At 43.7% G+C, this 27127-nt stretch overlaps 1 protein-coding gene across 1 annotated transcript in view; it reads right to left on the reverse strand.

The window, feature by feature from the left end:
- The window catches only part of LOC109880738 (monocarboxylate transporter 8), a 32933-nt gene that overhangs the window by 2087 nt on the left and 3719 nt on the right, over positions 1-27127 (reverse strand). The window contains exons 2-6 of the mRNA XM_031789733.1: positions 13751-13895; positions 11493-11730; positions 11094-11348; positions 6380-6523; positions 2802-3030 (exon numbers count right to left, since the gene is read on the reverse strand). Of these exons, the coding sequence (XP_031645593.1) occupies positions 2802-3030; positions 6380-6523; positions 11094-11348; positions 11493-11730; positions 13751-13895 (1011 nt within the window). The remainder of the gene's footprint in view (positions 1-2801; positions 3031-6379; positions 6524-11093; positions 11349-11492; positions 11731-13750; positions 13896-27127) is intronic.

Here is a 27127-nt window from a genome sequence, read left to right on the forward strand (position 1 = left end):
TACATTTCTATCAGAAACATTGCATCACTCTGAACAGCACCCTGGTGGTCTGAACAGAAATGTGGCGAGTGGCAGTGGAGAGTAGCAGAGCCCCATAAATGCAGCCATAATGTCTACAACCCATCGCTAAACTATCCACTATCCAAGACTACTACTCCCTCTGTAACAAATTACCAGCCCTGGAACTCAGCCACTTTACTCAGGGTGCATCCCAAATTTCACCCTATTCCCTATATACAGTGCCTTGCGAAAGTATTCGGCCCCCTTGAACTTTGCGACCTTTTGCCACATTTCAGGTTTCAAACATAAAGATATAAAACTGTATTATTTTGTGAAGAATCAACAACAAGTGGGACACAATCATGAAGTGGAACGACATTTATTGGATATTTCAAACTTTTTTAACAAATCAAAAACTGAAAAATTGGGCGTGCAAAATTATTCAGCCCCTTTACTTTCATTGCAGCAAACTCTCTCCAGAAGTTCAGTGAGGATCTCTGAATGATCCAATGTTGACCTAAATGACTAATGATGATAAATACAATCCACCTGTGTGTAATCAAGTCTCCATATAAATGCGCCTGCACTGTGATAGTCTCAGAGGTCCGTTAAAAGCGCAGAGAGCATCATGAAGAACAAGGAACACACCAGGCAGGTCCGAGATACTGTTGTGAAGAAGTTTAAAGACGGATTTGGATACAAAAAAAATTCCCAAGCTTTAAACATCCCAAGGAGCACTGTGCAAGCGATAATATTGAAATGGAAGGAGTATCAGACCACTGCAAATCTACCAAGACCTAGCCGTCCCTCTAAACTTTCAGCTCATACAAGGAGAAGACTGATCAGAGATGCAGCCAAGAGGCCCATGATCACTCTGGATGAACTGCAGAGATCTACAGCTGAGGTGGGAGACTCTGTCCATAGGACAACAATCAGTCGTATATTGCACAAATCTGGCCTTTATGGAAGAGTGGCAATAAGAAAGCCATTTCTTAAAGATATCCATAAAAAGTGTTGTTTAAAGTTTGCCACAAGCCACCTGGGAGACACACCAAACATGTGGAAGAAGGTGCTCTGGTCAGATGAAACCAAAATTGAACTTTTTGGCAACAATGCAAAACGTTATGTTTGGCGTAAAAGCAACACAGCTCATCACCCTGAACATACCATCCCCACTGTCAAACATGGTGGTGGCAGCATCATGGTTTGGGCCTGCTTTTTTTCAGCAGGGACAGGGAAGATGGTTAAAATTGATGGGAAGATGGATGGAGCCAAATACAGGACCATTCTGGAAGAAAACCTGATGGAGTCTGCAAAAGACCTGAGACTGGGACGGAGATTTGTCTTCCAACAAGACAATGATCCAAAACATAAAGCAAAATCTACAATGGAATGGTTAAAAAATAAACATATCCAGGTGTTAGAATGGCCAAGTCAAAGTCCAGACCTGAATCCAATCGAGAATCTGTGGAAAGAACTGAAAACTGCTGTTCACAAATGCTCTCCATCCAACCTCACTGAGCTCGAGCTGTTTTGCAAGGAGGAATGGGAAAAAAAATTCAGTCTCTCGATGTGCAAAACTGATAGAGACATACCCCAAGCGACTTACAGCTGTAATCGCAGCAAAAGGTGGCGCTACAAAGTATTAACTTAAGGGGGCTGAATAATTTTGCACGCCCAATTTTTCAGTTTTTGATTTGTTAAAAAAGTTTGAAATATCCAATAAATGTCGTTCCACTTCATGATTGTGTCCCACTTGTTGTTGATTCTTCACAAAAAAATACAGTTTTATATCTTTATGTTTGAAGCCTGAAATGTGGCAAAAGGTCGCAAAGTTCAAGGGGGCCGAATACTTTCGCAAGGCACTGTAGTGCACTACATTTGACCAGAGCTCTATGGGCCCTGGTGAAAAATAGTGCACTCTAAAGGGGATAAGGTGCCATTCGGGATGCACACTCACTTTATTTACTCTATAGACCAGCTACATTCAGAACCAAGACCAATGACGTACATAAATGCAGTGAATATACATATGTATATGGAGGAGACATGTCAGCTCAACAGCATGATAAACACAAAATACATTATTCTAATCCTACCCCATTTATAATTCCATATGGAATGTGGCTCTCCTCAAATGACTTACAGTGCCTTTGGAAAGTATTCAGACCCTTTGACATTTTCCATATTTTGCTAGGTTACAGCCTTATTCAAAAATTGATTAAAATGTTGTTTTTTTTCCTAATCAATCTACACACAATAACCCATAATGACAAAGCAAAAACATGATTTTATAAAAAAAATATAAAAACTGAAATATCATATTTACATATGTATTCAGACCTTTGGCAGCTATTACAGCATCAAGACTTCTTGGGTATGACGCTACAAGCTTGACACGCCTGTGTTTGGAGAGTTTCTCCCATTCTTCTCTGCAGATCCTCTCAAGCTCTGTCAGGTTGGATTGGGAGCGGAGGAGGAACTAACCATCTTTTTATCACGTTAGCTTCCACTCCTAAGTTTTGAGGTGATACTCAGCAGCAATTGCCTGTCACATAGAAGTAAACCATCTCTTTTTCACGTTGGCTTCTACTCCTATGTTTTGAGGTGATACTCAGCAGCAATTGCCTGTCACATAGAAGTAAACCATCTCTTTATCACGTTGGCTTCTACTCCTACGTTTTGAGGTGATACTCAGTAGCGATTGCCTGTCACATAGAAGTAAACCATCTCTTTATCACCTGCCATTCAAAATGTTTGGAGGTCAGTGTTTAGTAACCCAAGGAACCGATAGTACTCACCAGCGATGGGGGGTCCTGCGGTCATGGGCAGGGCCATGAGTCCCAGTAGGTATCCTATAGCCTGGGAGGCCTGCATGGGGCCCACCAGCTCAAAGGCTATAGGAGCCATGATGGTGATGAAGCAGCCATCACACAGCCCTAGGAACACACACACCACAATCAGCCCCTCAAACACCGTGCACTGGGGGATCATCATGGACATCAGCCCCAGCACCATGAACGACACCGACTGGGGGAGAGAAGAGCAGGGACAAAAAACACGCAATAATTAATGCCATTTAGCAGACACTTTTCTCCAAAGTCACTTGAATTACAGTGGTGTGGGCGTACATTTTACTTTGGGTGGCATTGTGTAACGTGTCGGAGAGAAGAGTCTTAGGTTAATGTTGTCCAATACCTCTCCAGACTAATACCTTCTCCCTTATACACTCTTTCACTTCATACAGAAACAACAAAGTAACTGACCAACATGGCAAACAACTTGGGTCAAGTCCATGTTAAATACTTTCAACCACTTCAATCAACCATTTTATCAAGCGCAGCGAGTATTTTACTTACACTACCGTTCAAAAGAATGGGGTCACTTAGAAATGTCCTTGTTTTTGAAAGAAGGGGGGGGGGGGGGGGGGGAGTTTACATACACTTAGATTGGAGTCATTAAAACTCGTTTTCAACCACTCCACAAATCTTTTGTTACCAAACTATAGTTTTGGCAAGTCGGTTAGGTCACCTACTTTGTGCATGACACAAGTAGTTTTTCCAACAATTGTTACCAGATAGATGATTTCACTAATAATTCACTGTATCACATTTCCAGTGGGTCAGAAGTTTAAATACACTAAAGTTGACTCAGCTTGGAAAATTCCAGAAAATTATGTTATGGCTTTAGAAGATTCTGATAAATGATGTCAATTAGCCTGAGTCAATAGGAGGTGTACATGTGGATGTATTTCAAGGCCTACCTTCAAACTCAGTGCCTTTTTGCTTGACATCATGAGAAAATCTGGGATGCTGGCCTTCTAGGCAGAGTTGCAAAGAAAAAGCCATATCTCAGACTTGCCAAAAAAAGGAAAGATTAAGATGGGCAAAAGAACACAGACACTGGACAGAGGAACTCTGCCTAGAAGGCCAGCATCCCGGAGTCGCCTCTACACTGTTGACGTTGAGACTGGTGTTTTGTGGGTACTATTTAATGAAGCTGCCAATTGAGGACTTGTGAGGCGTCTGTTTCTCAAACTAGACACTAATGTACTTGCCCTCTTGGTCAGTTGTACACCGGGGCCTCCCACTCCTCTTTCTATTCTGGTTAGAGCCAGTTTGCGCTGCTCTGTGAAGGGAGTAGTACACAGCGTCGTACCAGATCTTCAGTTTCTTGGAGATTTCTCGCAATGGCCTTCATTTCTCAGAACAAGAATAGACTGACGAGTTTCAGAAGAAAGTTCTTTGTTTCTGACCATTTGGAGCCTGTAATCAAACCCACAAATGCTGATGCTCCAGATACTCAACTAGTCCAAAGAAGGCCAGTTGTAATTGCTCCTTTAATCAGGACAACCGTATTCAGCTGTGCTAACATAATTGCAAAAGTGTTTTCTAATGATCAATTAGCCTTTTAAAATTATAAACTTGGATTAGTTAACACAACGTGCCATTGGAACACAGGAGTGATGGTTGCTGATAATGGACATCTGTACACCTATGTAGATATTCCATTAAAAAATCTGCCATTTCCAGCTACAATAGTAATTTACAACATTAACAATGTCTACAGTCGTGGCCAAAAGTTTTGAGAATGATACAAATATAAATCTTAAAAGTTTGCTGCTTCAGTGTCTTTAGATAATTTTGTCAGATGTTACTATGGAATACTGAAGGATAATTACAAGCATTTCATAAGTATCAAAGGTTTTATTGACAATTACATGAAGTTGATGCAAAGAGTCAATATTTGCAATGTTGACCCTTCTTTTTCAAGACCTCTGCAATCTGCTCTGGCATGCTGTCAATTAACTTCTGGGCCACTGATGGCAGCTCATTCTTGCATAATCAATGCTTGGGACATTGTCAGAATTTGTGGGTTTTTGTTTGTCCACCCGCCTCTTGAGGTTTGACCACAAGTTATCAATGGGATTAAGGTCTGGGGAGTTTCCTGAACATAGATATTTTGGGTCCATGTTTTGTTCCCCGAGCCACTTGGTTATCACTTTTTCCTTATGGCAAGGTGCTCCATCACGCTGGAAAAGGCATTGTTCCTCACCAAACTGTTCCTGGATGGTTGGGAGAAGTTGCTCTCGGAGGATGTGTTGGTACCATTCTTTATTCATGGTTGTGTTCTTAGGCAAAATTGTGAGTGAGCCCGCTCCCTTGGCTGAGAAGCAACTCCACACATGAATGGTCTCAGGATACTTTACTGTTGGCATGACACAGGACTGATGGTAGCGCTCACCTTGTCTTCTCCGGACAAGCTTTTTTACGGATGCCCCAAACAATCGGAAAGGGGATTCATCAGAGAAAATGACTTTACCTCAGTCCTCAGCAGTCCAATCCCTGTACCTTTTGCAGAATATCAGTCTGTCCCTGATGTTTTTCCTGGAGAGAAGTGGCTTCTTTGCTGCCCTTCTTGACACCAGGCCTTCCTCTTCGCCTCACTGTGCGTGCAGATGCACTCACACCTGCCTGCTGCCATTCCTGAGCAAGCTCTGTACTGGTGGTGCCCCGATCCTGCAGCTGAATCAACTTTAGGAGACGATCCTGGCGCTTGCCAGACTTTCTTGGGCGCCCTGAAGCCTTCTTCACAACAATTGAACCGCTTTCCTTGAAGTTCTTGATGATCCGATTAATGGTTGATTTAGGTGCAATCTTACTGGCAGCAATATCCTTGCCTGTGTAGCCCTTTTTGTGCAAAGCAATGATGACGGCACGTGTTTCCTTGCAGGTAACCATGGTTGACAGAGGAAGAACAATGATTCCAAGCACCACCCTCCTTTTGAAGCTTCCAGTCTGTTATTCGAACTCAATCAGCATGACAGAGTGATCTCCAGCCGTGTCCTCGTCAACACTCACACCTGTGTTAACAAGAGAATAACTGACATAATGTCAGCTGGTCCTTTTGTGGCAGGACTGAAATGCAGTGGAAATGTTTTTTGGGATTCAATTCATTTGCATGGCAAAGGGGGACTTTGCAATTAATTGCAATTCATCTGATCACTCTTCATAACATTCTGGAGTATATGCAAATTGCCATCATACAAACTGAGGAAGAAGACTTTGTGAAAATGTATATTTGTGTCATTCTCAAAACTTTAGGCCACAACTGTACATCGTATTTCTGATCAATTTGATATTATTTTAAAGTACAACAAATGGTATTTTCTTTAAAAAACAAGGACATTTCTAAGTGACCCCAAACTTTTGAACGGTATTGTATGTATTTGAAATAGTCATGGATTTGAAGTATTTAGTAGCAGTCACCATCCAGGGGAAAAGACCAAGGGGATGTGGCTGACGTACTTACCCATATTTAAACATCTGAATTGGTTCCAATTAAGCTGACAATTGAATGCCGAAGAGGGTTACCTCACCTGCATCCAGATCTTCTTGGCTCCGGGAATGAGGTCTCCTACTTTCCCGAAGAGGAGGCGTCCCACGCCAGATGAGGCTCCTATACACACCAACAGGATCCACTCCTTCTGGGGCTCCTTGAACTGCTCCTTCACGAAGTTCATCTGGTGGAAAAGAACAAGAGGAATATTTAAAAAATGTCCATTGCTTAGGGCCTCCCGAGTGGCACAGTGGTCTAAGGCACTGCATCGCAGTGCTAGCTGTTGGGTTGTGTGGGTTCGAGTCCAGGCTGTCGCAGCCGGCCGCGAACAGGAGGCCCATGGGGCGGCGCACAATTGGCCCAGCATCGTCCGGGTTAGGGAGGGTTTGCCGGCAGGGATATCCTTGTCTCAACGTGCACTAGCGACTCCTGTGGCGGGCCTGGAGCAGTTGGCCAATTGGATACCACGAAATTGGGGAGAAAAAGGGGTGAAAAAAATTCAATGTCCATTGCTGCTTTCAAACCAAGCCAACTGGATACATACATCCCCTGAGGGGTTGGAAGCAGCCAAACCAAGCCCCCTGGATACATACATCCCCTGAGGGGTTGGAAGCAGCCAAACCAAGCCCCCTGGATACATACACACCCTGAGGGTTTGGAAGCAGCCAAACCAAGCCCCCTGGATACATACATCCCTGAGGGGTTGGAAGCAGCCAAACCAAGCCCCCTGGATACATACATCCCTGAGGGGTTGTAAGCAGCCAAACCAAGCCCCCTGGATACATACACACCCTGAGGGGTTGGAAGCAGCCAAACCAAGCCCCCTGGATACATTCACACCCTGAGGTGTTGGAAGCAGCCAAACCAAGCCCCCTGGATACATACACACCCTGAGGTGTTGGAAGCAGCCAAACCAAGCCCCCTGGATACATACACACCCTGAGGTGTTGGAAGCAGCCAAACCAAGCCCCCTGGATACATACACCCCTGAGGGGTTGGAAGCAGCCAAACCAACCCCCCTGGATACATACAAACCCTGAGGGGTTGGAAGCAGCCAAACCAACCCCCCTGGATACATACACACCCTGAGGTGTTGGAAGCAGCCAAACCAACCCCCCTGGATACATACACCCCTGAGGGGTTGGAAGCAGCCAAACCAACCCCCCTGGATACATTCACACCCTGAGGGGTTGGAAGCAGCCAAACCAAGCCCCCTGGATACATACATCCCCTGAGGTGTTGGAAGCAGCCAAACCAAGCCCCCTGGATACATACATCCCCTGAGGTGTTGGAAGCAGCCAAACCAAGCCCCCTGGATACATACATCCCCTGAGGTGTTGGAAGCAGCCAAACCAAGCCCCCTGGATACATACATCCCCTGAGGTGTTGGAAGCAGCCAAACCAAGCCCCCTGGATACATACACACCCTGAGGGGTTGGAAGCAGCCAAACCAAGCCCCCTGGATACATACTCACCCTGAGGGGTTGGAAGCAGCCAAACCAAGCACCCTGGATACATACTCACCCTGAGGGGTTGGAAGCAGCCAAACCAAGCCCCCTGGATACATACACCCCTGAGGTGTTGGAAGCAGCCAAACCAAGCCCCCTGGATACATACTCACCCTGAGGGGTTGGACGCAGCCAAACAAAATACAGAATTGCACATCAAATGCGTAGTAATTTCTTGATATGTCCTCCTGGATTCATTCATGTGTGTTATTCCCACGTTGAAATAATCAATGGGATTCTTAGTGAAGGGATTTCAATGGAGAAACAGGGATATTTTCTCCTTATAACATTTAAAATTTCCATAATCATTCCTTGGAATAACACATTTTTTCATCAATGTCCCACTGTCAGAAGAACTGTCAACAATGAAGCAGGAAGGGGCAGAGCTATAGGTGAGTGATTTCCTTTCTCTCCTCTCCGCCCAACACCTGAATCTGATCCAAAACACAAAACCGTCTGAAGTCCATTCCTGATCAGAAGCTTCTCTCCCAGAGGAAACATGTGAAATGTTTCCTCTGCTTTGATTCTGCACTACATGGCACCAGCATAACATCAAGGGCCATAGGATACCATGTTTAGGGCTGACCTAAAGCAAAGAGCACAACAAAAGCCGGTAGCTTTGTTCACATCTGGGACTGGCTCTGGGGCCTGAGAAAACAGGACTGGCTCTGGGGCCTGAGAAAACAGGACAGGCTCTGGGGCCTGAGAAAACAGGACAGGCTCTGGGGCCTGAGAAAACAGGACTGGCTCTGGGGCCTGAGAAAACAGGACTGGCTCTGGGGCCTGAGAAAACAGGACTGGCTCTGGGGCCTGAGAAAACAGGACTGGCTCTGGGGCCTGAGAAAACAGGACTGGCTCTGGGGCCTGAGAAAACAGGACTGGCTCTGGGGCCTGAGAAAACAGGACTGGCTCTGGGGCCTGAGAAAACAGGACTGGCTCTGGGGCCTGAGAAAACAGGACAGGCTCTGGGGCCTGAGAAAACAGGACAGGCTCTGGGGCCTGAGAAAACAGGACTGGCTCTGGGGCCTGAGAAAACAGGACTGGCTCTGGGGCCTGAGAAAACAGGACTGGCTCTGGGGCCTGAGAAAACAGGACTGGCTCTGGGGCCTGAGAAAACAGGACAGGCTCTGGGGCCTGAGAAAACAGGACAGGCTCTGGGGCCTGAGAAAACAGGACAGGCTCTGGGGCCTGAGAAAACAGGACTGGCTCTGGGGCCTGAGAAAACAGGACTGGCTCTGGGGCCTGAGAAAACAGGACTGGCTCTGGGGCCTGAGAAAACAGGACTGGCTCTGGGGCCTGAGAAAACAGGACAGGCTCTGGGGCCTGAGAAAACAGGACTGGCTCTGGGGCCTGAGAAAACAGGACTGGCTCTGGGGCCTGAGAAAACAGGACTGGCTCTGGGGCCTGAGAAAACAGGACTGGCTCTGGGGCCTGAGAAAACAGGTCTGGCTCTGGGGCCTGAGAAAACAGGACTGGCTCTGGGGCCTGAGAAAACAGGACAGGCTCTGGGGCCTGAGAAAACAGGACAGGCAGTGGGGAGGCTGCCAGAAACATCTGACTTGTGTAGCAGAACTTCACATCTCTGTCCCCCCCTCCCTCTCTCTTTCTACTCCTTCCCTCCCTCCCTCTCTCTGTCCCTCCCTCCCTCTCTCTTTGTACTCCTTCGCTCCCTCTCTCCTTCTCTCCTCCTTCCTCTCTCTGTCCTTCCCTCCCTCTCTCCTTCTGTCCCTCCCTCCCTCTCTCTGTCCCTCCCTCCCTCTCTCCTTCTGTCCCTCCCTCCCTCTCTCTTTCTACTCCTTCCCTCTCTCTGTCCCTCCCTCCCTCCCTCTCTCTGTCCCTCCCTCCCTCCCTCTCTCTGTCCCTCCTTCCCTCCCTCCCTCCTTCTGTCCTCCTTCCTCTCTCCTTCTGTCCTCCTTCCTCTGGGATTTTTAACGTACTACTGTGACAAGGTGTCTCCTTGATATTCCTCACATCACCGTGCAACAATGTCACTAGCTGCTTATTTGGGTAAGTGGTTCTGTCTGACAACCTAACCCAACACACAATGTAACCTAACCCACAAAGTAACCTAACCCAACACACAATGTAACCTAACCCAACACACAATGTAACCTAACCCAACACACAATGACACAACCTAACACAACAATACAATGACACAACCTAACACAACAATACAATGACACAACCTAACCCAACACACAATGTAACCTAACCCAACACACAATGTAACCTAACCCAACACACAATGTAACCTAACCCAACACACAATGTAACCTAACCAGCACACAATGTAACCTAACACAACAACACAATGACACAACCTAACCCAACACACAATGTAACCTAACCAACACTACAATGTAACCTAACCCAACACACAATGTAACCTAACACAACAACACAATGACACAACCTAACCCAACACACAATGTAACCTAACACAACACAATGACACAACCTAACCCAACACACAATGTAACCTAACACAACAACACAATGACACAACCTAACCCAACACACAATGTAACCTAACCAACACTACAATGTAACCTAACCCAACACACAATGTAACGTAACACAACAACACAATGACACAACCTAACCCAACACACAATGTAACCTAACACAACAACACAATGACACAACCTAACCCAACACACAATGTAACCTAACACAACAACACAATGACACAACCTAACCCAACACACAATGTAACCTAACCAACACTACAATGTAACCTAACCCAACACACAATGTAACGTAACAACACAACCTAACCCAACACAACACAATATGACACGACCTAACCCAACACAATGTAACCTAACCTAACACACAATGTAACCTAACCTAACACACAACGTAACCTAACCCAACACACAACGTAACGCAACACAATATTACACAAGATTTCCTCTTAAGTCGACTTGGTGAACTCTTGGTCAGAAAGTCTAGTTTTCCTACATACGATAAGATGCCAATTAAGCTGACACTAGAAGCAGTTAGGGTGACATTATTTTCCCCTCGCAAACACAGCTGCGCTGTAAACCAACACACAGCAACATTCTAAATTGAAATTGTTTAAGAAAAGTGACATCATAAATTGTGCTGCAGATGATTATAATTCTATCATTATAATTTCACTCACAGCACAGGTGTGAAAACGGTGCCCTAAATACAGCACAACATCAAGAACATGGTCAAATCTTGAAGAAATTGTATTGATGGTCCCCGAGCCCTTACCAAGTGGATGTAAGGCACAAAGTAACCCAGCACAGCCGTAGACACCCCGAACGCCCACACCCGGTAGGTGACGATGTGGAACACCTTCACGTTAAAGACCTTCCGGACCTGGGTCTGGGCCCTGCTCCAGCGGCTTCCCCGGGCAGGGGCTCCTGGCTGGGTTGTGGACCCAGCGGGGCCCACTGGTTCTGGTGGTCCCATTGGAGCTCTCTGGGGCAGCAGGGGTCTGAAGGTCAGGGCCAGCAGGGCCTGGACCTGTTAAGTGTAAAAGAACGAAAATAAACAGTTGTTCAAAGTCGAATCTGACGTTTACTTCAACGAGTCACATCATTCAAAATCAGGAAAACGTAAATAAACAGGCTGTGTAATGGATCATCATTGAACACATTACAACAGTACCAGCATGAAGAGGCTGAGGATCTGGAAGGTTCTGCTGAGGCCCAGCGGCTCCACCACCTTGGTGAGCAGCACCGGGAGGCCCATGGAGAACAGGCTGCTGCCCGCCGTCACCACGCCGTTGGCCAGGCCCAGCCGCTGCTGGAAGTAGTGGCCCAGGATCACCAGGGAGGGCTGGAAGGCAAAGGACGAGCCACAGCCAAACAGGATCCCATAGGTGAAATACCGTAGGCTGAGGGACCTGGGTGGGCAGGGGGTAGAGGTAATAAAACACTGGAAAACTAATGTATGTCAATTCTAACGGGTGAAGAGGCAGGCGATCTCACCACTGTGCTTTGTTCCACACTAGCATAACTTAGCACCTAGAATATACAGTGCATTCGGAAAGTATTCAGACCCCTTGACGTTTTCCACATTTTGTTACATTACAGCCTTATTCTAAAATAAATTAAATGAATTGTTTTCCTCACTCTACACACAATACCTCATAACGACAAAGCGAAAACAGGTTTTTAGAAATGTTTGCAAATGTATTAAAAATTAAAAACGGAAATACCTTATTTACGTAAGTATTCAGACCCTTTGCTATGAGACTAGAAATTGAGCTCATATGCATTCTGTTTCCATTGATCAATCTTGAGATGTTTCGACAACTTGATTAGAGTCCACCTGTGGTAAATTCAATTAATTGGACATAATTTGGAAAGGCACACACCTGTCTATATAAGGTCCCACAGTTGACAGTGCATGTCAGAGCAAAAACCAAGCCATGATGTTCAAGACAGGATTGTGGTGAGGCACAGGTCTGGGGAAGGGTGCCAAAAAATGTTTGCACATTGAAGGTCCCCAAGAACACAGTGGCCTCCATCAGTCTTAAATGTAAGACGTTTGGAACCACCAAGACTCTTCCTAGAGCAGGCTGCCCGGCCAAACTGAGAAATCTGGGGAGAAGGGCCTTGGTAATGGAGGTGACCAAGAACACGATGGTCAGTCTGACAGAGCTCAAGAGTTCCTCTATGGAGATGTGAGAACCTTCCAGAAGGACAATCATTTCTGCAGCACTCCACCAATCAGGACTTTAAGGTAGAGTGGCCAGACTGAAGCCACTCCTCTGTAAAAGGCTCATGACAGCCTGCTTGGAGTTTGCCAAAAGGCACCTAAATGACTCTCAGACCATGAGAAACAAGATTCTCTGGTCTGATGAAACCAAGATTGAACTCTTTGTCCTGAATGCCAAGCATCACATCTGGAGGAAACCTGGCTCCATCCCTATGGCAAAGCATGGTGGTGGCAGCATCATGCTGTGGGGATGTTTTTCAGCAGCAGGGACTGGGAGACTAGTCAGGAACACAGGAAAGATGAACGGAGCAAAGTACAGAGAGATCCTTGATAAAAACCTGCTCCAGAGCGCTCAGGACTGGTGCGAAGGTTCACCTTCCAACAGGACAACGACCCTAAGCACACAGCCAAGTCAATGCAGGAGTGGCATTGGGACAAGTCTCTGAATATCCTTGGGTGGCCCAGCCAGAACCCGGACTTGAACCCGATCAAACATCTCTGGAGAGACCTGAAAATAGCTGTGCAGCAACATTCCCCATCCAATCTGACAGAGCTTGAAAAGATCTGCACAGAAGAATGGGAGAAACTCCCCAAATACAGGTGTGCCAAGCTTGTAGCGTCATACCCAAGAAGACTTGAGGCTGTAATTGCTGCCAAAGGTGCTTCAACAAAGTACTGTGTCTGAATACTTATGTAAATATGATATCGTTTTTTATTTTGTAATACATTCTAAAAACCTGTTTTTGCTTTGTCATTATGTGCTATTGTGTATAGATTGATGAGGGGGAAAAAATTGATTTAATACATTTTAGAATTAAGGCTGTAACGTAACAAAATGTGGAAAAAGTCAAGAGGTCTGAATACTTTCCGAATGCACTGTATATCCAATACTTTACTTCCTTATAAGTAGTAAGTTAGTGTAAATTTTGGAACAGAGCCTGTGACACCCTAACATGAATGTGTAATGCTCAAGTCACTGAGGGCAGGACGTGTAAATGATGTGAATGATGCAAAAGAAGTGGCAAAACATACAAGGACAGTTCTAAAGATTGCGGAGGGTTCTAGAAGGGCTCTAGAGTAGATGGGTTGTAATAGTTCTAGAGTAGATGGGTTGTCATAGTAATAAACGGTGTGGAGTGTTCTAATGATTCTAGAATGTTTGGAGGGTTCTAGAAGGGCTCTAGAACAGAAGTTTCTGTTACTTTGCAAAGGCGGTGCTGAGGAGTCCGATGAAGGCCACGGTGGCCCCGCCCACAGCTGTCTTCCTGCAGCCGAAGTGATCGGTGAACATGGAGACCACCGGGGAACAGAAGAAGATCATGCCCATCGCCAGGGCCCCCACCCAGGCTGGAGGCAGGGAGGAGAGGGAGGGACAGGTCGGGAAGAGGTAGTGGTGGGATATTGAAGGTAGTGAGAGATGGGTTGAGGAAAGCAAAAATTGTTACTATAATCCACACATTAACAGGATTATTTTTCATTTTGATACAGTCAAAATGTAACTTCAAAGCCGTTTCCAAGCAACATGAGAGCTACCCAAATAAGAGGGTCATTAACTACAGTAAAGACAAGGTAGGATGAATCCCTTAATCTGTGTCCTTCAACATGGTACTTGTTACAGTACATGTATGTCAACTGATAACGGGTCTGTGGTGTCTGGACAGTCTGTCTGAAGTACATGTCTGCAACCTGTCTATGCACTGCTTGCAACATATTTACAACCAGTGTACAACCTCTGTGCAACCTTTCACAACCAACCTGTTGACAACCTCCAGAAGCCAACATGTGTGTGCACTGCAGAAGAACATGTCAACCTCGATTTAAACTGTTAATTTACCTGGTGCTCATGACCATAGCAGTAAAGTTAATCTATACATACACACACATGCTGTAATTGATATCCTGTATAAAACATGCAGTCGGGTACTCAATGGGGCTCATCAGCATGTAGAAACATGCTGTACCCTCCTCATGTAACCTGTAGAATAACAGCTGATCTAGTATAATATTAACATGCTGTACCCTCCTCATATAATCTGTAGAATAACAGCTGATCTAGTATAATATCAACATGCTGTACCCTCCTCATGTAACCTGTAGAATAACAGTTGATCTAGTATAATATTAGCATGCTGTACCCTCCTCATATAACCTGTAGAATAACAGCTGATCTAGTATAATATTAACATGCTGTACCCTCCTCATATAACCTGAAGAATAACAGCTGATCTAGTATAATATTAGCCTGCTGTACCCTCATATAATCTGTAGAATAACAGCTGATCTAGTATAATATTAGCATGCTGTACCCTCATATAATCTGTAGAATAACAGCTGATCTAGTATAATATTAACATGCTGTACCCTCCTCATGTAACCTGTAGAATAACAGCTGATCTAGTATAATATTAACATGCTGTACCCTCCTCATGTAACCTGTAGAATAACAGCTGATCTAGTATAATATTAGCATGCTGTACCCTCCTCATATAACCTGTAGAATAACATCTGATCTAGTATAATATTAACATGCTGTACCCTCCTCATATAACCTGAAGAATAACAGCTGATCTAGTATAATATTAGCATGCTGTACCCTCATATAATCTGTAGAATAACAGCTGATCTAGTATAATATTAGCATGCTGTACCCTCATATAATCTGTAGAATAACAGCTGATCTAGTATAATATTAACATGCTGTATCCTCCTTATATAATCTGTAGAATAACAGCTGATCTAGTATAATATTAACATGCTGTACCCTCCTCATATAATCTGTAGAATAACAGCTGATCTAGTATAATATTAACATGCTGTACCCTCCTCATATAATCTGTAGAATAACAGCTGATCTAGTATAATATTAACATGCTGTACCCTCCTCATATAACCTGTAGAATAACATCTGATCTAGTATAATATTAACATGCTGTACCCTCCTCATATAACCTGAAGAATAACAGCTGATCTAGTATAATATTAGCATGCTGTACCCTCATATAATCTGTAGAATAACAGCTGATCTAGTATAATATTAGCATGCTGTACCCTCATATAATCTGTAGAATAACAGCTGATCTAGTATAATATTAACATGCTGTATCCTCCTTATATAATCTGTAGAATAACAGCTGATCTAGTATAATATTAACATGCTGTACCCTCCTCATATAATCTGTAGAATAACAGCTGATCTAGTATAATATTAACATGCTGTACCCTCCTCATATAATCTGTAGAATAACAGCTGATCTAGTATAATATTAACATGCTGTACCCTCCTCATATAACCTGTAGAATAACAGCTGATCTAGTATAATATTAACATGCTGTACCCTCATATAATCTGTAGAATAACAGCTGATCTAGTATAATATTAACATGCTGTACCCTCCTTATATAATCTGTAGAATAACAGCTGATCTAGTATAATATTAACATGCTGTACCCTCCTTATATAATCTGTAGAATAACAGCTGATCTAGTATAATATTAGCATGCTGTATCCTCCTTATATAATCTGTAGAATAACAGCTGATCTAGTATAATATTAACATGCTGTACCCTCCTCATATAATCTGTAGAATAACAGCTGATCTAGTATAATATTAACATGCTGTACCCTCCTTATGAATCTGTAGAATAACAGCTGATCTAGTATAATATTAACATGCTGTACCCTCCTCATATAACCTGTAGAATAACAGCTGATCTAGTATAATATTAACATGCTGTACCCTCCTTATATAATCTGTACTGTATAATAATAACCATGTTTTTTAATGCGACTTTGAGATTCCATTTGTAATAGAAACACTAAAATAAATATATTATTATTACTACTCAGCCATGGATAGAGATTCAGGCATATATGACTATGATGATAACAACATGTTGTACTACTGTGCCCAATGGGGTTAACGTGTTCTGACTACTGCACACAGAGACATGCTTGACCCTCTGGGGAAAACCATCCCTGGGTCTTAAGGGCCAAAGGTAGCTTTAATGTCTCCAGTCTGTTCTGGATCCAACAGAGTGGGGTTGCATCCAAAAAGGCACCCCAATCCCTATATATATATTATATTGGTGCCATTTGGTGTGCGTAATGGGTCAATGAACATTAGAATGTATGGTTGGGAGGACGACAACAGAAGAGAGACCTGTTCATGTGAGAACTGCCCTTGGCAGCCATTTAGTGTTTCATCTTCCCCGGCCAAAGCAGTAAGCAAACATGGCAAAATTATATTTGTCAATAAGACAGGCAATATTTTGGACCGCAGTCCAGGTTACAGTAGAATATAGATCAGATGCTAACTTGCTACAATGTAGGAAACATGGAGAACGTAGAGTTGAAGTCAGAAGTTAACATACTCTTAGGTTGGAGTCATTAAAACTCGTTTTTCAACCACTCCACAAGTTTCTTGTTAATTAACAAACTATAGTTCTGGCATGTCGGTTAGGACATCTACTTTGTCCATGACACAAGTAATTTTTCCAACAATTGTTTAGACAGATGATTTCACTTATAATTCACTGTATCACAATTCCAGTGGATCAGAAGTTTACATACACTAAGTTGACTGTGCCTTTAAACAGCTTGAAATATTCCAGAAAACTATGTCATGGCTTTACAAGCTTCTGATAGGCTAATTGACATCATTTGAGTCAATTGGAGGTGTACCTGTGGATGTATTTCAAGGCCTACCTTCAAACTCACTGCCTCTTTGCTTGACATCATGGGAAAATCTAAGAAATCAGCCAAGAACTCAGAAAAATAATTGTAGACCTCCACGAGTCTGGTTCATCATTGGGAGCAATTTCCAAACTACTGAAGGTACCACGTTCATCTGTAAAAAGAATAAACACCATGGAACCACGCAGCCGTCATACCGCTCAGGAAGGAGATGCATTCTGTCTCCTAGAGATGAACGTACTTTGGTGCGAAAAGTGCAAATCAATCCCAGAACAACAGCAAAGGACCTTGTGAAGATGCTGAAGGAAACAAGTACAAAAGTGTCTATAATCCACAGTAAAACGTGTCCTATATATCACCATAACCTGAAAGGCCTCTCACAAGGAAGAAGCCACTGCTCCAAAACAGCTATAAAAAAACAGACTACGGTTTGTAACTGTACATGGGGACAAAGATCATACTTTTTGGAGAAATGTCCTCTGGGCTAATGAAACAAAAATGGAACTGTTTGGCCATAATGACCATCATTATGTTGTGAAGAAAAAGGGGGAGGCTTGCAAGCTGAAGAACACCATCCCAACCGTGAAGCACAGGGGGGGGGCAGCATCATGTTGTGGGGGTGCTTTGCTGCAGGAGGGACTGTTGCACTTCACAAAATAGATGGCATCATGAAGATGGAAAATTATGTGGATATATTGAAGCAACATCTCAAGAGATCAGTTAAAGCTTGGTCGCAAATGGGTCTTCCAAATGGACAATGACCCCAAGCATCCTTCCAAAGTTGTGGCAAAATGGCTTAAGGACAACAAAGTCAAGGTATTGGAGTGGCCACCACAAAGCCCTGACCTCAATCCCATAGAAAATTTGGGTGCAGAACTGAAAAAGCGTGTGCGAGCAAGGAGGCCTACAAACCTGACTCAGTTACACCAGCTCTGTCAGGAGGAATGGGACAAAATTCACCCAACTTATTGTGGGAAGCTTGTGGAAGGCTACCCGAAGTTTTTTTACCAACGATAAGCTATTTAAATGCTACAAAATACTAATTGAGTGTATGTAAACTTCTGACCCCCTGGGAATGTGATGAAAGAAATAAAAGCTGAAATAAATCATTATCTCTACTATTATTATAACATTTCACATTATTAAAATAAAGAGGTGATCCTAACTGACCTAAAACAGGGCATTTTTACTAGGATTCAATTTCAGGAATTGTGAAAAACCGAGTTTAAATGTAGTTGGCTAAGGTGTATGTACTGTACCAGTAAATCATTGTAGGGTTTTTCCCACTCTCCTTCCCTCCTCTCAGACCCCAGACTGCATGGTGGTTCCTCAGATGCCAGGGGGAGACTGACCACACTTACTGTGTGAGCGCACTATTCTCCCTGTAATCTCCCTAACATGTGAAATCAACACTTTTTCACATTAAGCTCATTAAATTACTTCACCAATCACTGCGGATAGAGCAGGCAAGATAGTTGTTTACATACATGATGGACAAACAATTGGGGAGAGAGCAAGAAAGGGTTGAGGAAGAGGCTTGAAGTGCTGGGAATCTTGTTATGACCTGCATCATCAGAATTAGGTCCACAGAATTACAACGTCAGCACAGTAGCCTACAGTACCATCAGTACAGCAGCCTATGGGTAACTTCAGTACAGCAGCCTACGGCAACGCCAGTACAGCAGCCTACCATAACGTCAGTACAGTAGTCTACGGTACCATCAGTACAGTAGCCTACAGTACCGTCAGTACAGTAGCCTACGGTACCGTCAGTATGGTAATGTCAGTACAGTAGCCTACGGTACCGTCAGTATGGTAATGTCAGTACTGTAGCCTACGGTACCATCAGTACAGTAGCCTAAGGTACCATCAGTACAGTATCCTACGGTACTGTCAATACAGTAGCCTACGGTACCGTCAGTACAGTAGCCTAAGGTACCGTCAGTACAGTAGCCTACGGTACCGTCAGTACAGTAGCCTACGGTACCGTCAGTACAGTAGCCTACGGTACTGTCAGTACAGTAGCCTATGGTAATGTCAGTACAGTAGCCTACGGTACCGTCAGTACAGTAGCCTACGGTACTGTCAGTACAGTAGCCTATGGTAATGTCAGTACAGTAGCCTATGGTAATGTCAGTATGGTACCGTCAGTACAGTAGTCTATGGTAACGTCAGTTTGGTAACGTCAGTACAGTAGACAATGGTAATGTCAGTATGGTAACATCAGTACAGTAGACTATGGTAATGTCAGTATGGTAACATCAGTACAGCAGCCCATGGTAACGTCAGTATGGTAACGTCAATACAGTAGCCTATGGTAATGTCAGTACAGTAGCCCATGGTAACGGCAGTATGGGAACGTTAGTACAGTAGCCTATGGTAATGTCAGTACAGTAGCCTATGGTAACGTCAGTATGGTAACGTCAATACAGTAGCCTGTGGTAATGTCAGTACAGTAGCCCATGGTAACGGCAGTATGGGAACGGTAGTACAGTAGCCTATGGTAACGTCAGTACAGTAGCCTATGGTAATGTCAGTATGGGAATGTTAGTACAGTAGCCTATGGTAACGTCAGTATGGGAACGTTAGTACAGTAGCCTATGGTAACGTCAGTATGGGAACGTTAGTACAGTAGCCTATGGTAACGTCAGTATGGGAACGTTAGTACAGTAGCCTATGGTAACGTCAGTACAGTAGCCTATGGTAACGTCAGTATGGGAACGTTAGTACAGTAGCCTATGGGAACGTTAGTACAGTAGCCTATGGTAACGTCAGTACAGTAGCCTTTGGTAACGTCAGTATGGGAACGTTAGTACAGTAGCCTATGGTAACGTCAGTACAGTAGCCTATGGTAACGTCAGTATGGGAACGTTAGTACAGTAGCCTATGGTAATGTCAGTACAGTAGCCTATGGTAACGCCAGTATGGGAACGGTAGTGCAGTAGCCTATGGTAACGCCAGTATGGGAACGTTAGTACAGTAGCCTATGGTAACGTCAGTATGGTAACGTCAGTACAGTAGCCTATGGTAACGTCAGTACAGTAGCCTACAGTAACATCAGTACAGTAGACTATGGTAACATCAGTATGGTAACGTCAGTACAGTAGTCTACGGTAACGTCAGTACAGTAGCCTACAGTAACATCAGTACAGTAGCCTATGGTAACGTCAGTACAGTAGCCTACAGTAACATCAGTACAGTAGACTATGGTAACGTCAGTACAGTAGACTACGGTAACGTCAGTACAGTAGCCTACAGTAACATCAGTACAGTAGACTATGGTAACGTGAGTACAGTAGCCTACATTAACATCAGTACAGTAGACTATGGTAACGTCAGTACAGTAGTCTACAGTGACATCAGTACAGTAGACTATGGTAACGTCAGTATGGTAACGTCAGTACAGTAGCCTACAGTAACATCAGTACAGTAGACTATGGTAACGTCAGTACAGTAGCCTACAGTAACATCAGTACAGTAGGCTATGGTAACGTCAGTATGGTAACGTCAGTACAGTAGCCTACGGTAATGTCAGTACAGTAGCCTATGGTAACGTCAGTACAGTAGCCTACAGTCACATCAGTACAATAGCCTATGGTAACGTCAGTATGGTAACGTCAGTACAGTAGCCTACAGTAACATCAGTATGGAAACGTCAGTACAGTAGCCTACAGTAACATCAGTACAGTAGACTATGGTAACGTCAGTATGGTAACGTCAGTACAGTAGCCTACAGTAACATCAGTACAGTAGACTATGGTAACGTCAGTATGGTAACGTCAGTACAGTAGCCTTCAGTAACATCAGTACAGTAGACTATGGTAACGTCAGTACAGTAGCCTACAGTATCATCAGTACAGTAGGCTATGGTAACGTCAGTATGGTAACGTCAGTACAGTAGCCTATGGTAACGTCAGTATGGTAACGTCAGTACAGTAGCCTACAGTAACATCAGTACAGTAGCCTATGGTAACGTCAGTATGGTAACATCAGTACAGTAGCCTACAGTAACATCAGTACAGTAGACTATGGTAACGTCAGTATGATAACGTCAGTACAGTAGCCTACGGTAACGTCAGTACAGTAGACTACAGTAACATCAGTACAGTAGCCTATGGTAACATCAGTACAGTAGCCTACGGTAACATCAGTACAGTAGCCTACGGTAACATCAGTACAGTAGCCTATGGTAACGTCAGTACAGTAGCCTATGGTAACGTCAATATGGTAACGTCAGTACAGTAGCCTACAGTAACATCAGTACAGTAGCCTATGGTAACGTCAGTATGGTAACATCAGTATGGGAATGTCAGTACAGTAGCCTACGGTAACGTCAGTACAGTTGCCTATGGTAACGTCAGTATGGTAATGTCAGTATGGTAACGTCAGTACAGTAGCCTACAGTAACATCAGTACAGTAGCCTATGGTAACGTCAGTATGGTAACGTCAGTACAGTAGCCTATGATAACGTCAGTACAGTAGCCTACAGTAACATCAGTACAGTAGACTATGGTAACGTCAGTATGGTAACGTCAGTACAGTAGTCTACGGTAACGTCAGTACAGTAGCCTACAGTAACATCAGTACAGTAGCCTATGTAACGTCAGTACAGTAGCCTACAGTAACATCAGTACAGTAGACTACGGTAACGTCAGTACAGTAGACTACGGTAACGTCAGTACAGTAGCCTACAGTAACATCAGTACAGTAGACTATGGTAACGTCAGTACAGTAGCCTACAGTATCATCATTACAGTAGACTATGGTAACGTGAGTACAGTAGCCTACAGCAACATCAGTACAGTAGACTATGGTAACGTCAGTATGGTAACGTCAGTACAGTAGCCTACAGTAACATCAGTACAGTAGACTATGGTAACGTCAGTACAGTAGTCTACAGTAACATCAGAACAGTAGACTATGGTAACGTCAGTATGGTAACGTCAGTACAGTATCCTACAGTAACATCAGTACAGTAGACTATGGTAACGTCAGTACAGTAGCCAACAGTATCATCAGTACAGTAGGCTATGGTAATGTCAGTATGGTAACGTCAGTACAGTAGCCTACGGTAACGTCAGTACAGTAGCCTATGGTAACGTCAGTACAGTAGCCTACAGTCACATCAGTACAATAGCCTATGGTAACGTCAGTATGGTAACGTCAGTACAGTAGCCTACAGTAACATCAGTACAGTAGCCTATGGTAACGTCAGTATGGTAACGTCAGTACAGTAGCCTATGGTAACGTCAGTACAGTTGCCTATGGTAACGTCAGTATGGTAATGTCAGTATGGTAACGTCAGTACAGTAGCCTACAGTAACGTCAGTACAGTAGGCAATGGTAACGTAAGTATGGTAACGTCAGTACAATAGCCTACAGTAACATCAGTACAGTAGCCTATGGTAACGTCAGTATGGTAACGTCAGTACAGTAGCCTACGGTAACATCAGTACAGTAGCCTATGGTAACGTCAATATGGTAACGCCAGTACAGTAGCCTACAGTACAGTAGACTATGGTAACGTCAGTATGGTAACGTCAGTACAGTAGCCTACAGTAACATCAGTAAAGTAGACTATGGTAACGTCAGTACAGTAGCCTACAGTAACATCAGTACAGTAGACTATGGTAACGTCAGTACAGTAGCCTACAGTAACATCAGTACAGTAGACTATGGTAACGTCAGTACAGTAGCCTACAGTAACATCAGTACAGTAGACTATGGTAACGTCAGTACAGTAGCCTACAGTATCATCAGTACAGTAGGCTATGGTAGCGTCAGTATGGTAACGTCAGTACAGTAGCCTACGGTAACATCAGTACAGTAGCCTACGGTAACGTCAGTATGGTAACGTCAGTACAGTAGCCTACAGTAACATCAATACAGTATACTATGGTAACATCAGTACAGTAGCCTACAGTAACATCAGTACAGTAGACTATGGTAACGTCAGTACAGTAGCCTACAGTATCATCAGTACAGTAGGCTATGGTAACGTCAGTATGGTAACGTCAGTACAGTAGCCTACAGTAACATCAGTACAGTAGCCTACAGTAACATCAGTATGGAAACGTCAGTACAGTAGCCTACAGTAACATCAGTACAGTAGCCTATGGTAACGTCAGTATGGTAACGTCAGTACAGTAGCCTATGGTAACGTCAGTACAGTAGCCTACAGTAACATCAGTACAGTAGACTATGGTAACATCAGTATGGTAACGTCAGTACAGTAGTCTACGGTAACGTCAGTACAGTAGCCTACAGTAACATCAGTACAGTAGCCTATGGTAACGTCAGTACAGTAGCCTACAGTAACATCAGTACAGTAGACTATGGTAACGTCAGTACAGTAGACTACGGTAACGTCAGTACAGTAGCCTACAGTAACATCAGTACAGTAGACTATGGTAACGTGAGTACAGTAGCCTACATTAACATCAGTACAGTAGACTATGGTAACGTCAGTACAGTAGTCTACAGTGACATCAGTACAGTAGACTATGGTAACGTCAGTATGGTAACGTCAGTACAGTAGCCTACAGTAACATCAGTACAGTAGACTATGGTAACGTCAGTACAGTAGCCTACAGTAACATCAGTACAGTAGGCTATGGTAACGTCAGTATGGTAACGTCAGTACAGTAGCCTACGGTAATGTCAGTACAGTAGCCTATGGTAACGTCAGTACAGTAGCCTACAGTCACATCAGTACAATAGCCTATGGTAACGTCAGTATGGTAACGTCAGTACAGTAGCCTACAGTAACATCAGTATGGAAACGTCAGTACAGTAGCCTACAGTAACATCAGTACAGTAGACTATGGTAACGTCAGTATGGTAACGTCAGTACAGTAGCCTACAGTAACATCAGTACAGTAGACTATGGTAACGTCAGTATGGTAACGTCAGTACAGTAGCCTTCAGTAACATCAGTACAGTAGACTATGGTAACGTCAGTACAGTAGCCTACAGTATCATCAGTACAGTAGGCTATGGTAACGTCAGTATGGTAACGTCAGTACAGTAGCCTATGGTAACGTCAGTATGGTAACGTCAGTACAGTAGCCTACAGTAACATCAGTACAGTAGCCTATGGTAACGTCAGTATGGTAACATCAGTACAGTAGCCTACAGTAACATCAGTACAGTAGACTATGGTAACGTCAGTATGATAACGTCAGTACAGTAGCCTACGGTAACGTCAGTACAGTAGACTACAGTAACATCAGTACAGTAGCCTATGGTAACATCAGTACAGTAGCCTACGGTAACATCAGTACAGTAGCCTACGGTAACATCAGTACAGTAGCCTATGGTAACGTCAGTACAGTAGCCTATGGTAACGTCAATATGGTAACGTCAGTACAGTAGCCTACAGTAACATCAGTACAGTAGCCTATGGTAACGTCAGTATGGTAACATCAGTATGGGAATGTCAGTACAGTAGCCTACGGTAACGTCAGTACAGTTGCCTATGGTAACGTCAGTATGGTAATGTCAGTATGGTAACGTCAGTACAGTAGCCTACAGTAACATCAGTACAGTAGCCTATGGTAACGTCAGTATGGTAACGTCAGTACAGTAGCCTATGATAACGTCAGTACAGTAGCCTACAGTAACATCAGTACAGTAGACTATGGTAACGTCAGTATGGTAACGTCAGTACAGTAGCCTACAGTAACATCAGTACAGTAGCCTATGGTAACGTCAGTATGGTAACGTCAGTACAGTAGCCTATGGTAACGTCAGTACAGTTGCCTATGGTAACGTCAGTATGGTAATGTCAGTATGGTAACGTCAGTACAGTAGCCTACAGTAACGTCAGTACAGTAGGCAATGGTAACGTAAGTATGGTAACGTCAGTACAATAGCCTACAGTAACATCAGTACAGTAGCCTATGGTAACGTCAGTATGGTAACGTCAGTACAGTAGCCTACGGTAACATCAGTACAGTAGCCTATGGTAACGTCAATATGGTAACGCCAGTACAGTAGCCTACAGTACAGTAGACTATGGTAACGTCAGTATGGTAACGTCAGTACAGTAGCCTACAGTAACATCAGTAAAGTAGACTATGGTAACGTCAGTACAGTAGCCTACAGTAACATCAGTACAGTAGACTATGGTAACGTCAGTACAGTAGCCTACAGTAACATCAGTACAGTAGACTATGGTAACGTCAGTACAGTAGCCTACAGTAACATCAGTACAGTAGACTATGGTAACGTCAGTACAGTAGCCTACAGTATCATCAGTACAGTAGGCTATGGTAGCGTCAGTATGGTAACGTCAGTACAGTAGCCTACGGTAACATCAGTACAGTAGCCTACGGTAACGTCAGTATGGTAACGTCAGTACAGTAGCCTACAGTAACATCAATACAGTATACTATGGTAACATCAGTACAGTAGCCTACAGTAACATCAGTACAGTAGACTATGGTAACGTCAGTACAGTAGCCTACAGTATCATCAGTACAGTAGGCTATGGTAACGTCAGTATGGTAACGTCAGTACAGTAGCCTACAGTAACATCAGTACAGTAGCCTACAGTAACATCAGTATGGAAACGTCAGTACAGTAGCCTACAGTAACATCAGTACAGTAGCCTATGGTAACGTCAGTATGGTAACGTCAGTACAGTAGCCTATGGTAACGTCAGTACAGTAGCCTACAGTAACATCAGTACAGTAGACTATGGTAACATCAGTATGGTAACGTCAGTACAGTAGTCTACGGTAACGTCAGTACAGTAGCCTACAGTAACATCAGTACAGTAGCCTATGGTAACGTCAGTACAGTAGCCTACAGTAACATCAGTACAGTAGACTATGGTAACGTCAGTACAGTAGACTACGGTAACGTCAGTACAGTAGCCTACAGTAACATCAGTACAGTAGACTATGGTAACGTGAGTACAGTAGCCTACATTAACATCAGTACAGTAGACTATGGTAACGTCAGTACAGTAGTCTACAGTGACATCAGTACAGTAGACTATGGTAACGTCAGTATGGTAACGTCAGTACAGTAGCCTACAGTAACATCAGTACAGTAGACTATGGTAACGTCAGTACAGTAGCCTACAGTAACATCAGTACAGTAGGCTATGGTAACGTCAGTATGGTAACGTCAGTACAGTAGCCTACGGTAATGTCAGTACAGTAGCCTATGGTAACGTCAGTACAGTAGCCTACAGTCACATCAGTACAATAGCCTATGGTAACGTCAGTATGGTAACGTCAGTACAGTAGCCTACAGTAACATCAGTATGGAAACGTCAGTACAGTAGCCTACAGTAACATCAGTACAGTAGACTATGGTAACGTCAGTATGGTAACGTCAGTACAGTAGCCTACAGTAACATCAGTACAGTAGACTATGGTAACGTCAGTATGGTAACGTCAGTACAGTAGCCTTCAGTAACATCAGTACAGTAGACTATGGTAACGTCAGTACAGTAGCCTACAGTATCATCAGTACAGTAGGCTATGGTAACGTCAGTATGGTAACGTCAGTACAGTAGCCTATGGTAACGTCAGTATGGTAACGTCAGTACAGTAGCCTACAGTAACATCAGTACAGTAGCCTATGGTAACGTCAGTATGGTAACATCAGTACAGTAGCCTACAGTAACATCAGTACAGTAGACTATGGTAACGTCAGTATGATAACGTCAGTACAGTAGCCTACGGTAACGTCAGTACAGTAGACTACAGTAACATCAGTACAGTAGCCTATGGTAACATCAGTACAGTAGCCTACGGTAACATCAGTACAGTAGCCTACGGTAACATCAGTACAGTAGCCTATGGTAACGTCAGTACAGTAGCCTATGGTAACGTCAATATGGTAACGTCAGTACAGTAGCCTACAGTAACA

The sequence above is a fragment of the Oncorhynchus kisutch genome, linkage group LG15, assembly GCF_002021735.2.
Source record: "Oncorhynchus kisutch isolate 150728-3 linkage group LG15, Okis_V2, whole genome shotgun sequence".
In the NCBI taxonomy this organism is placed as follows: Eukaryota; Metazoa; Chordata; class Actinopteri; order Salmoniformes; family Salmonidae; genus Oncorhynchus; species Oncorhynchus kisutch.